At 45.2% G+C, this 13,211-nt stretch overlaps 1 protein-coding gene across 6 annotated transcripts in view; it reads left to right on the top strand.

Annotated features, from left to right (window-relative positions):
* cep63 (centrosomal protein 63) overlaps positions 1 to 13,211 on the top strand; it is a 62,342-nt gene that overhangs the window by 26,222 nt on the left and 22,909 nt on the right. For 4 of the 6 annotated variants that reach the window (XM_033031673.1, XM_033031669.1, XM_033031672.1 and 1 more), the window contains exons 6-7: positions 6,760 to 6,905; positions 12,347 to 12,484. In XM_033031673.1, the coding sequence (XP_032887564.1) occupies positions 6,760 to 6,905; positions 12,347 to 12,484 (284 nt within the window). The remainder of the gene's footprint in view (positions 1 to 6,759; positions 6,906 to 12,346; positions 12,485 to 13,211) is intronic. The other 2 variants (XM_033031674.1, XM_033031675.1) reach the window with 2 other exon arrangements.

The raw sequence follows: 13,211 nt of genomic DNA, 5'->3' as shown, positions 1-13,211 counted from the left end.
CTGCAGTGAGCACTCCACGGATTTGTCTGACAACCCGCGGTGCAGGAAATCGTCTCGGCGTCTTCAAGTCAATGACTTGATGTATCATGCAGACGCTGGTCTCCCGAGTCACAGACTGTACCAGCAAGTTTTATGCTTTGAATTCCCATATAGGTTCTATATAATTCCTTATATTAGCGGGAACCATGGCTGCATATGTCAGTCAGGCAGATTGAGGCCTGAAGCGGTGTCTTGCTGGATAAATTGCAAAACCCCACTCATGAGGCAGAATGGAGAAACACACATGCAATAATTCCTCCACCAAGTGGCGATAATGTATCTTTTGCCACTGTATGCCACATGTTTTGCAGCTGGTAAATAAGCCTGTATGTAAATATATCGATATTCAATGTTCCATCAAGCCAAAATGACATTACATACTTTGTAGTCCAACATCCATCCTGTGTTTCATAGATTTCACATGGGGTAGTAGTTTAAAAATAAGATTGGGTAAATATCATAGGATATTTAAACTTCTTAGTACCCATGTGACTAACATATGCCACCCCCATAGTGTATCGACTTGGAGTTGAGCATGCAGATTGTGCACATTCTTACAATAACCTTTAACGTATAGAATGCACCGAGTTATAGGTAGTTGATACCAATAACTGAAAATTGGTAATTTATGCAACCCGCATCCGCCTCCGTAACTGGAGATGGCATACCATACTTCTCATCTTTGAGCACTAGTATTAATTTGTAATACTAAGTATACCCGATCAAAAATACTGGAGCAATGCTGAATACTGCCACCATCGTGATTTTGGTAGCTTCAGCTGAGAATAGCATAGGTTTATTTGTAATGACCTATATGGTACTAGAGAGGTTTATTCTTTGCATGTTTTAACTTCAGGTAATGCAAAGCCCAATTTGTACTGCTGATACACAGCTACTAAATTGTCAACTACATCTTGATGAATAGAAGCTGCTTTATAACCAACAAGGTTTTTACAGGCTTCTGTTAATTGCATCTCTTGCTCCAGGGCGGAATCCCTTGTTAGTTGATAGTTAAATGTTAGTCCCAATAATCAGTGGTTCTGATTGGTATCAACTTAAATTTAGCTGGATGGGTGGGACCCTGATTCTTCAAATATAGTTTGGGCCTATAACAGTTTTTTTTTTGCAAAACCCAGCGTTTAACATATTCCAGATAAATGATAACTAATGTTCTTGAGCTCTGAGCAGCCCAAGCTCCGTTTGGAAATTTGGTAGATAAACCTGGGAATTGTAGTTAGCCTATTTTGCAATGCTTTAACTGTTATTATAGCCATATCCAGGTAAATTTCAAATATCTCTGGCTATTCCAGTGAATTTGAAACTGCATAGCCTGCATCTTTGAGATTGATGCTTGCCATATAACTCCTATAAAACAGTTGTTAGACCGTAACAAAAATTTACTATTCTGAAAGTCTACTGCACATATGAGTTAAACCTGGATGAAGTGACATCCTCCATCTGTCACCTGCCCTGAAAGGCAATCCTGCCCATAATACTGGGCCTGCCTCGAAGCCAACTTCGGTCCGAATTCCAAGTCTGCTTGGAACCTATGTATGTTGCGCAGTAAAAATAATCACAGGTTATTATCTGTTTTTTAAAACCAGATCTGAAACTCATGTTATTGTTATTTTGAACAAAAACACAAGAGTAAAAATTACCAACATGTAACTGGTCCACAATCCCTTGTTTCGGTAAACCCAGACCCACCTACCTCCATGGCTACCGGTGGTCTTGTGGTAAGCCCAATGGCCCCTGATGCGGGTTCCTTTTCTCTCCTTGATTGGGAGTAGGACTGGTAGGGAGTGTGGATTCCATGTTTCTCCTGACCCCTGCTTGGGTCTTGGTCTGAAAACCTCATCAAACTGAGCATGCCTTGTAAGACAATTCTGGCCATAATTCTGAGTCTGCCTTGAAAGACGACTCTGATCATATTTCCGTGCCCAACTTTCAAGCTACCACCGGCTTCAGTGAACCGCTTACCCCCTATGGAGGTGTGGGGTGTGTTGTCGCCTACTGATGAAGTTTTGCTTGTCGTTGGTACCTTGATTGGTCCGACAGCTTTTGCTTCCTTCTTCTGGTCTTACCTGAAGAGAGGATTCGGCGGCTGGTTTCTCCAAAGTCACCCTGATAGCGCTGTTCCCTTGCCGGCACTTGTAGCGTGCGGGTATTCTGCCAACTGCTGGCTCTTGAGGCCATATGCATGTGCTTCAGTATGTTCATACTTTAAATTCGAGATCAGTTACCTACTGATCACTCGCACTCCCCTCCACTGAGAGTGAGATTTGTAGGCAGCCCTGAAAACAGGTGCTGCCGCAGGCCCCTGAGGATACCTGCGCTGACATGGCCCCTCCAGCGGACCTAAATGAGGTTCTTGCTTTGGGTCAGACTGAAACTGACCGTGGATGCTCCTCTCCTCAGAGCAGGAGACATTTGTGCAGCCCTGAAACAGGTGCCGCTGCCTGTGGGTTCTCCATAATACCCGGGCTGATAACTCCCTCCTTTGGAGTATATCATTGTGGAGCACCTCTCCATCAGGTGCTCCATGTGGGTTTTGAACGTTTAAACACGTTACCCATGAAGGAGGTTATCCTCTCCATCCGGAATCCTCCTGGCCCGACTTGTTTGCGGGCTTTCTCCTTGCGCTTACTTCCGCAGAGCGAGAGATCAAATAGTGGCTAACCCTCCAATTGGGTTTGCCTAGGTACTCCTGGCCCGTTTTGTTTTAATGAATGGGCCTCTTCCCTGCATTCCTCTCCACAGAGAGGAGATATAATTTAATGGCTAACCCTCCAAACGGGTTTGCCTAGGGACTTCTGGCCCATATGTTTAAATGTTTGGGCCTCTTCCCTGCACTCCCCACCGCAGAGAGTGGGATACAATTTTCTTGACTAACCTTTAAAGGCTGTCTAGGTGTTGTTGGCATCTGTCCGACGCTGCTGGCTCCGTTGCCAGCGATTCGTGAGGCGAATTTTGACCGCCACCCGCACTGCCGCGGTCTCTGTAACGAGTCCCGCAGTCTCTGTAGCGGCTGCCGCGGTCTCTGTAGCGACTGCCGGGGTCTCTGTAGCGGCTGCCGCGGTCTCTGTGGCGGGCCCCGCACTCTGTAGCGGGTGCCGCGGTGCCGCTCCATTTCCGGGTATCCCCGAGGTCATGACCGGGATTCCCTCTGTTCCGTGACGGGATTCCCGCGGTCCATAGAGGTTTACCCGCGGCCCGTCCGGACTTCGCCCCCAATACAGCAGGCAAACTCTGAAAATGAGTTTCCTGCAAAACAAAAGCAATTTAAAAACTTACCTTGTTGGTTTAAAACTTACCGCTGGACAGCGCGAATGCTGCCGCCAGTCGGCTCGTTTGCGCGAAGCGAGTCAACGTAATGATGCGCCAAGTGGGATGACGGCCTTCTTCACGTAGTCACTCATGTGACTCCGAAGTAAAATCTACAAACCTGTTCATCTTTGGAGTGTGGAAGGAAGCTGAAGCACCCGGAGTAAACCCACATAGTCACAGGGGGAACGCACAAACTCCGTACAGTCAGCACCTATTAGTCAGGATCGAACCCGAGTCTCTGGCGCTGTAAGGCAGCAACTCTTAATGCTGCGGCACTGTGCTGCCCCTCATCCCTGAACCGTTTCCCTATATTTGCAAGTTCCTGTCTCATGCATTGAAAATTTGCCTTGCCCCCTTGAATTTGTGGACCAGTTCTATCTTTTTACATATCTATTTTTAAACTAATAGAATTACTCTATCCTGTTGCACTTCAGTTACTTGCCCTTCGTAACTTCCCAATAGGATTCCGAATGTTGCCCCCTCTTTACTCAGAGTAGAGTAATTGGCATGATCGTGTACGATTATACAACTGGAAAATGGTTGATACTTTCAAACGGTTATGTGGCATTTCATTAAATTATTATACCTATATATATTCCAGATAGTAATATAGGTATAATAATATAATATATTACCTATATATATTCCAGATAGTAATATAGGTATAATAATATAATATATAATATATATATAATAATATAATAATAATATAATATTATTATACCTATATATATTCCAGATAGTAATATTCCTCCGCTTTTCTGGAAACGGCCGCTACGGACGGCACTATGTACACCCCTCCCCCCCCCCCGCCCCGCCCGCGGAGAAGATCCGCAGCCCCGCGTTCACGAATCGGCCGCTTTTTAATTGAGACCACTATGTTAAATACATAGGCCCCGTGATCGGAGCACTTTTTCCCGGTAAGTTATCGCAGGCAGCTCCGAGATTAGATGATTAAGACTTATTACTCTACAATAAGCTGGCATTAGTGAAAATGTTTAATTTACCTTGTTATTGATACATATAGTTTAGGCCCTCAACTTCATGAATGAGTGAATGAGTGAGTGAATGAATGAATGAATGAATGAAGGAATGAATGAGTGAGTGAATGAATGAATGAATGAGTGAGTGAATGAGTGAATGTACAGCCTCCAAATCTCATTTTTTCACATTATAAAGGGTGCAATTAAATTAATTAAAGTCCATACAGATTAATTTTCATAAATTCAGACTTTAGATCTTACCTTTCAGTTTGAGTTGATTCACAAAGTTTCACAACTTTGTGTTGCAGCATCTCAGCAGGGACTTTGATTTCAAGACTTTCTTCCACTTCTATCCACATAGCGGAACATTTTTCAGACTTCTTAATGCTTTTCTCACTAAATTCAATTACCCCTGCTGCAAGTTTCCACAACATGTATTCCACAGAACAACAAAGAACCTTCATCGGAATCTCCAGTAAAACAGGCATCAGTAGAGGCACTCTCAGCCATGTTGTGTGCTAGCCTGAAACAAAGCGCCTGATTGGCCAACTGGCAGACAACTCAATGTTAAACGTGCTTTGATTGGACTAAAAATACCCAAAATTTTTCCATTTTTCTCTAATTTAATAAAAATGTGCAAGTCTTGTTCATGACGAGTTTCAGGGGTGATTTATATAATTTTTTTACACAATATGTGAAAATTTCATGTAGTTCTGTGACTTGGGTCACGAAACACTGGAATAAAGCTCCTCGGCCCACAGCCTAGATTGGGTGAATGCAAACCAGACATAGACATTGTGAGCAACAGCAGAAATTGGAGGAACAGCACCTCATATTCCGTCTGGGGACCTTGCGTCCGGATGGCATTAACATTGAATTCTCCCAATTTTGCTAGTCCTTGCTGTCTCCTCCCCTTCCTCAACCCTCTAGCTGTCTCCTCCCACCCTCCCATCCGCCCGCTCTCGGGCTCCTCCTCCTCCCCTTTTTCTTCCTTCTCCCCCCCCCCCCACCCCCCATCAGTCTGAAGAAGGGTTTCGGCTCGAAACGTCGCCTATTTCCTTCGCTCCATAGATGCTGCTGCACCTGCTGAGTTTCTCCAGCAATTTTGTGCACCTATAGATATTGTAAATATTGTTGCAAAGGTTTACTTTGATTTTGATTGGGTTAAATGTTGAGCCTTGTCTGGGTTTCTTGAATATCCAGGCACATGTTGCATAATTCATCTCTGTTAACTTGCATCCAGAAACTTTGTCAGATACATTGTATTGGTCACTATTATTGGGTTTGGGAAATATCTATCATATACTGTGTTAATCGATATCTGTTATTGGACTGTAAAGAGACCACCCCCATATGGTTCGGCCCCTCAAGGTTCAGGGACCTATAAAAGGTAGCTCCGATTCAGAAAAGAAAAAGTACAATTTGATTTAATAGATATTTTACAAAAGAATTCATATAAGTGCTATCAAATCCTACTGCTTTTTCTCAGGGTAACCAATTTGTTCGGAAAGATATAGGTTATTAGTATATAAGTTATAATGTTATTTGATCCACACTCCATACCAGTTGGTGGCGGTAATGCACTAAAAAGTTGTTTGCCAACCGCCAAAAAAAACTACATAGAAGAAGAAGAAGAAGCAGAATCTTTTGGGAGAACGCGTAAGACTGCGTGACCTTTTGGAGTGTCTCTGCTTGCACGAGGCTAGGAGGGCTTGGCAAGGCAGATACAAGGATCGAACCCGCGGTGGTTAGGTATAGTAGTGGGGAACTGTTATTGTGTTTTTCCAAAATAGAGTTTAGATGCGCAAGTGCTTGACTCAGTATCTTATTGACTGAAACTAGACTGGGGGGAAGCTGAGAACGAGCTATTTACATTATCTTTGATCTCTTACTTTAAAAGCTCAATGTATGTTTTATTAACTAGACTGATTACAGAGATGACAGGTTTGCTGTACATAAGAAGAGATTGAGTTGACTGGGACTGTATTCTCTAGAGTTTAGAGAATGAGAGAGAGTCCAATCAAATTTTTGAAAATTGTTCACCTTAGTAGGTGAGGTGCAAGAACAATGTTATCCTGGCTGAGGAGTCTAGGAGAAGATGGCACAGTCTCTGAACAAGCGCAAGCTATTGAAGACGGAAATGAAAATAAATATCGTCATTAAGGGCAGTGAACCTCCAGAAGTATCTCCAACCTCTGGAGGCTCAGTTGCATTAATTCTTCTTGATAATTTATGGGTATTAATGGAATCAAGCAATATGATGATGCAATCAAATTAGTGCTGAGGTGGAAGATCAGCCATGGTCTTAATGAATGGTGGAGCATGATTGAAGACCAGGTGGCCTACTCCAGCTCCTGTTTCTTATGATCTCATGATCTTGTATAGATTTTGCATTCTCATTGCTTTTTAGAAATCAATCAAGGAAAATGAGGAACTGAACAAAAGACTGCAAGATCAAGCATATATCATTCAGAGTAAAGATCTCCAACAGAAGCGGCTGTGTAAGGAACTGGCCAGGTGCAATGAAATGCTGCAGGCCCAAGAGAAAATTAACAGGTAATCAAGTGTTGTTAGGCTGTCTTTATCTGCTAAAGTGAGTTGAGCAATGTCAATTCTAAAGTGTGAGCCGATATGGATAGTAGAGAAGCTAATCCTCCACCATGAATCAAGCCAGGATCCCTGGATCTGTGAGGCAGTGCTCTACTAGCTGTCCCACTGCCACTTTTGGTTTAGATTCCCCCTCTCTACTGCAAGAGAAAATATCCGCCCAGGTTCTGCCAAGTCAAGCTGCCACCGTGTCTTTCAATTAAAAGGGCTGCAAGGAAAATCCTGGAAACTAAAAACTCTAATATTTGTGGTCAGAAAGTTACTAGAGAGTATTCTGAGGTATAAGATAGACATGTATTTAGATGGGAAAGGGGCTGATTAGGGATAGTAAGCATTGTCTTGTACTTGGGAGATTGTGTTTCACGAGTCTGATTGAGCTTTTTGAAGATGTGACCAGAAAAGGTTGATGAGGGCTGAGTTGTATTGATATACAGGTGCACAACCTTTTATCCGAAAGCCTTGGGACCAGACACTTTTCGTAATTCAGAATTTGTCGGTCTTCGGAATGGAATTTTTTTAGCGTAGATTTTAATGGCTGGCTCAGTGGTAGAGTGCTCGGCTCATATCCGCAAGGTCGCGAGTTTGCGCCTTGATCCTGGCAGTTACTCGATCGCGAGTTTGAGTCTTCAATGTAGTTTTTTCTTGCAGAATAAATGTTTGTATGAAATGCAGTGTAGGAGAGGTGTACTGACTGTGTGGGCAGAACTTTGGAAGTGATTGCCCACCAGTCTAAAAAGCCGCTGTGTCTCCCTGTCCCTGGGATAGCAGGGGGCGATCAAACAGCACAATACCCCCCTCCCCCTCTAACTCCGGAGGAATCCGCTCCCCGATGGGCCGCTACGGCGACAAGTGGCAGTTTGCCCACAGCCCGAGCTGCGCCCCCTCATCCGCCACCCCAAGAACAAGACGTACCTTGCACACCATCAGCTTCTGCCCCTACGTGTTCCTCTGGAGTTGGAGCGGGGCTGGGCTGGAGTTGCTGCTGGCTGTGGGTCTCTGGGATCTCCGTGCTTGCAGTGGGCCTGGGGGTCGGTGGGCGGCGGTGGGAGCTGTGGAGCCTGTGGACCTACGGACCTACCTCCGTGGAGCTAGCCAGCTTCGGAGCGTGGAGAGCTGCGGCGGCGAGCTGCTGCGACCCGACTCCGGTGGATGGTGACACCGGGAGCTCGCGGGTCCCCGGTGGGAGACTGTTTTGCGGGGCACCGGCAGCGGCGACTTCTCCCGCCCGAATTACGGGGTTGAAAATGACCTGGAGCGGGGCCTTACAACGCCCGGCGCGGCTGTAAATTGCCGCGGACTTGCTAGCGCCCGCCGGGGGCTTTGACCTCGACTTTGGGAGAGGAATGGAGAGCAGGGGAGAGACAAGTCTTTGCCTTCCATCACAGTGAGGAGGAGACTCACTGTGATGGATGTTTATGTGAATTGAATTGTGTTGGTGTGTGTCTTGGTTCTTTTTTTGTATGGCTGCAGGTTATTATTGTATTGTATTGGTGTCCCGTTGGTCCTGACGTCTCCGGCCACCCCCCTGGACTGGAGCTGAAGGGAAGACAGTGCAAAGCCCCCGCGCCGGTGCAATGGGCGGGGAGCTGGAGAGGGGAGGGAAGGGGTCACATACATGGCCGGGAAGCAGAGGGGCGTAGGTGGGGTGAAACTGAAGGGAGCGACAATCTGCACTGTGTATCGTGAGTCTACCGTGGGAACTTTTAAACTCAGCGGGCAGGCAGCAGCATATTGTCAATTATTAACCCTCCCGCGCAATATACCCTCACCTTCTCTTTTATGAATGGGGATTTAGTTCCCCTTTCTTCGAGGACCGAGCGGAGGTTCCGCTGTCACTTCTGCGGGCCGCCCTCGGTGAACGTTTTCAAGGACCTTTCTTCAAGGACCGAAAAAATGTCCGCTATTCGGAGGTTTTCGTTATTTGGATCTTCGGATAAAAGGTTGTGCACCTGTATATGGATTTTAGCATTTAACAAAGTTCCGCATGGTAGGCTGCTCTAGAAGGTTAGATCGCATGAACTCCAAAGAGACCTAGCAGACTAGATTTAAAATTGGCTTTATGGAAGGAAGCAGCGGTTGATGACGGAAGATTGTTGGAGGTCTGTGACTGGTGATGTGCCTCAGTGTTCGGTGCTCATTGCTGTTTGTCATCTATAATGATTAGTGTTTGCTGATGACACTAAAATGGGTGGTATTGTAGATAGTGAAGATGGTTGACAAAAATTGCAGCAGGATCTTGATTGGTTGAACAGGTGGGCTGAGGAATGGTTGATGGAGTTTAATACAGAGATGTGGAAGGTGTTGCATTTTTGGAAGTCTAACCAGGGCAGCACATACACAGTGAATGGCAGAGTTCGGGGAGTGTTGTAGAGGAGAGGGATCTAGGAGTGCAGGTACATAGTTCCTTGAAAGAAGCATCACAGGCAGATTGGGTGATCAAGAATGCTTTCGGCACATTAGTCTTCATCAGTCAGAGTATTGAGTTTACAAATAGTGAGGTCATGTTACATTGGTGGGGCCACATTTAGAATATAATCAGTTTCGGCCTAACTTGCTCATACCGGCTGACATGTCCCATCTACACTAGTCCGACCTGCCTGCGTTTGGCCCATACCCCTCTAAATCTGTCCTATCCATGTACCTGTCTAAATGTTTCTTAATCGTGGCATTGTACCTGCCTCAACTACCTCCTGCGGCAGCTTGTTCCATGTACCCTCCACCATTTGTGTGAAAAAGTTACCCCTCAAGTTCCAATTAAATCTTTCTGCCCTCATCTTAAACCTATGTCCTCGGGTTCTTAATTTTCCTACTCTGGACAAGAGACTATGCGTCAACCTGATCTATTCTCATAATTCTGTAAACCTCCATAAGGTCACATCCTCATGCTCTCCAAGGAATAGAGTCATTGCCTGCTCAACCTCCCTATTGCTCAGGCCCTCGAGTTCTGGCAACATCCTCATAAATCTGCACCTTTCAACCTTGCCAACTTTCTTCCTATAAGATGATGCCCAAAACTGAACACAATACTCGAAATGTGGCCTCACCAATGTCTTATACAACTGTAACATGTCCTCCCAACTTCTATAATGAATGCTTTGACTGTTGAAGGCCAATGTGCCAATAGCCTTTTTGACCATCCTTTGTGACGTTCAACAAACTATGCACCTGTACTCCTAGATCCCTCTGCTGTACAACACTCCCCAGAGCCCATGTTAGTGCTCCCAAAATGCAACTACTCACATTTCTCTGTATTACATTCCATCAATCATTCCTCAGCCCACCTGTCCTACCGATCAAGATCATGTTGCAAATTTTGACAACCATCTTCATATCCGTAATACCATCCACATCCAAATTGTTGGTATAGTTAACAGCAATGGGCCCAGCACTGAATCCTGAGGCACTCCACTGGTCACAGGTCTGCAGTACGAAAAGCAACTTTCCACTATCACCCTGTGCTTACCATGAAGGTGATTTTCATCAGTTATCTCTCCTTGGATCCTATGGGGGTCTAACCTTCCCGAGCAGCCAACCATGCAGAACCTTGTCAAATGTCTTGTTGAAATTCACAACATCTACAGCTCTGCCCTCATCAAACTTTTCAGTCACATTTTCAAAACACTTGACCAGATTCCTGAGACACAATCTCCCACATGCAAAACTCGGTTGACAATCCCTAATCAGCCCCTGTCCACCTAAATGCATGTATGAACTTGTGGGATAGTGTAGTGCCTAAATGGTATGCCTATCTGTGATAAAGGTTCCACAGTTCAAATAAAATAGAGGTTGGAGATTCATATCCACTTTTTGATATTGTGGCCAATTTATTCTGAAATTGTGGCCAACTTTCATCAATCAACCAGTGACGATGAAGCTCATTGCCTGGCCATTCATTCCTGCTGCTATTTCCAACACTATTTTTTGAAAATTGCATCCATTTTATGCAGAAGTTTACGAAAAGTGATTACACGCTGGTAATTTAATGTTTCACCAATATAATCTCTGATATAAATAGTGTCCAGTAAAAATACAGCAAGGAAAGCCAGTAGACATGCATAGAAATGGTACATAGGAAGTAAAAGAATTTGTAAGTGGCCATGTATGTCCTGGAGAATTTATGCTCTTATTTCCAGTCGCAGCTGTGTTACTTCCTGCTGATTGTTGCACAAACAAGGTTTTGCATCGTAAGTATATTGATGTAAGAAGGTATTTTTAGAAAGTGTCAACACTGTTTAATTCTAGATAATTTGATCATAATATTGCAAATTGAAGTATGGAGGCAACCTATACATAGTCCATAATACTTCATTGCTGAGATAAGGTTGTGCAGTGTGACTCAAACGTCTGATGGAAACTATTCTTGAATTTGGAGGTAATAGTTCTTGGGCTACTGTGCCACATTACTGAAGGTAGCAGCGAGATGAGACTATGGCCCAGTTGTTGTGGGTCTTTGAAGATCAAAGGTGCGCTGCTTATGCTAATCGAGGGGGAAGTGATGCCAATTGGATAGTATGCAAACAAATGTTTTTCACTGTCTCGATGCACGTTAAGGGCCTGTCCCACCAGCATGCGATTGCATGCGTCTAGCGTGACCAAACGTGGTCGCTTGTGGCGTACGGCCTTGCGGGGCCGGTCCCACTTCGATCGGCGGAGGCGTATGGAGTTGTGCGGGGCTGGTCCCGACATCGCGCGGGGCTCCAAAAATCTTGCACTGTCCGAAAATCCCACGCGACAACGGCCTGTCGGTCCGCAGCCGCATTGAGGCCGTACGCAGCGCCTCGACGGGCGTGCGCGGCGTCTTGACGTACGCAGCGTCTTGACGTTGTACGCCTAGCGCGTGGCGTTGCGTGATGACGTCACCGCCTGGCGTGCCGTTGCGTGATGACGTCATCGCCCGACGCCGTACGACGTCCAAATTCAGTCGGCCCGCCTCCTGCCCAGCTGATTGGCGAGTATGATGTCGAAACCAGCCCCGCACAACTCCATACGCCTCCGCGGTTCGAATTGGGACCACCCCCGCGAGGCCGTACACCTCAAGCGACCACGTTTGGTCGCGCTAGACGCCAGCAATCGCATGCTGGTGGGACAGGCCCTTTACAGTATTATAAACAAACAAGCAAAAAAAGTGTTGCCAATACATGCTGATTGAAGTTTGCCGATGCGGAAGTCGAGGATCCAATTGCATAGGGATGAGCAAGGGCTCAGTTTCTATACTAGATTCTTACTAAAGCAGTTCATATGTGTATTTTATTATGAAAAATGTAAAAGGACATTGCTACTTTCCTCATACACTTGATCAAATCAGTTAATTTACTATTTGCGGAAGTGCATTAAATACATTTTTGAACAGACCCCCTTTTACAAACATTTTGTTGTACTCTGATTTCCAGCAGGTCATCAGAAAGCTTGAAGCAACAGTATAGCAATATTTCCTACAGGCAATCTGAGCTCCAGGAAGCAGTTCCACTCCATGGAAGCCCACAAGGTGAGAGGAATCACATAGTCGAAGTTACAGTCCTTCAGCAGAGGTAAGCACCAAGCGATTTTGAGGGCTATCATGGCAACAAAACAAAGCTGACAGTAAAAGCTATTACTCATTTTCCAACCTAGAGTGGAAATATTTTATATGTGCTTGAATCATAATATCTGTAGCACAGAATGGTGCCATTTGGCTCATCTTATGTGTTAGCTCTCATAAATATAAAAATGAGCTTCCTTTCCAGGCTTTTTTCCCTACAGCCTGTAGATATTGAATTGTATTATTATTTCTATGCAAAACTTTTGCTCAATCGTTTGGGATGCCTAAAGGGGCTGTCCCACTTAGGCAATTTTCCAGCGGAGCAACAGCGACTGTCAAGTTCCCGGCAGTCGCCTGAAAAACCGCGACACACACACACACACACACACACACACACACACACACACACACACACACACACACATACACACACACACACACACACACACACATACACACACACACACACGCGGAAAGCAGGGGAATACTGTCTGAAATTCACACGGTGCAATGTCAAGGTAATTCAGACACACACTGTGATGAACAGGAAGGTTAAAACAGCAAGCACAATGTACGTTTGATGGGCATTTAACCGGTCTGTTATCCTTGGTTCTGAAAACTCGTGCTTAAGTTTTTTTCCCCCAATGAGCCAATGAAAATGCCCGGTCAGCACTGCCGATTAACTAAAATGACCTACGACTACCTTGACTACCTATAACTACATGGCGACCCCACTA

The sequence above is a fragment of the Amblyraja radiata genome, chromosome 13 (assembly GCF_010909765.2).
Source record: "Amblyraja radiata isolate CabotCenter1 chromosome 13, sAmbRad1.1.pri, whole genome shotgun sequence".
NCBI classification, from domain to species: domain Eukaryota; kingdom Metazoa; phylum Chordata; class Chondrichthyes; order Rajiformes; family Rajidae; genus Amblyraja; species Amblyraja radiata.
This window is presented reverse-complemented; position numbering and strand designations above follow the sequence as displayed.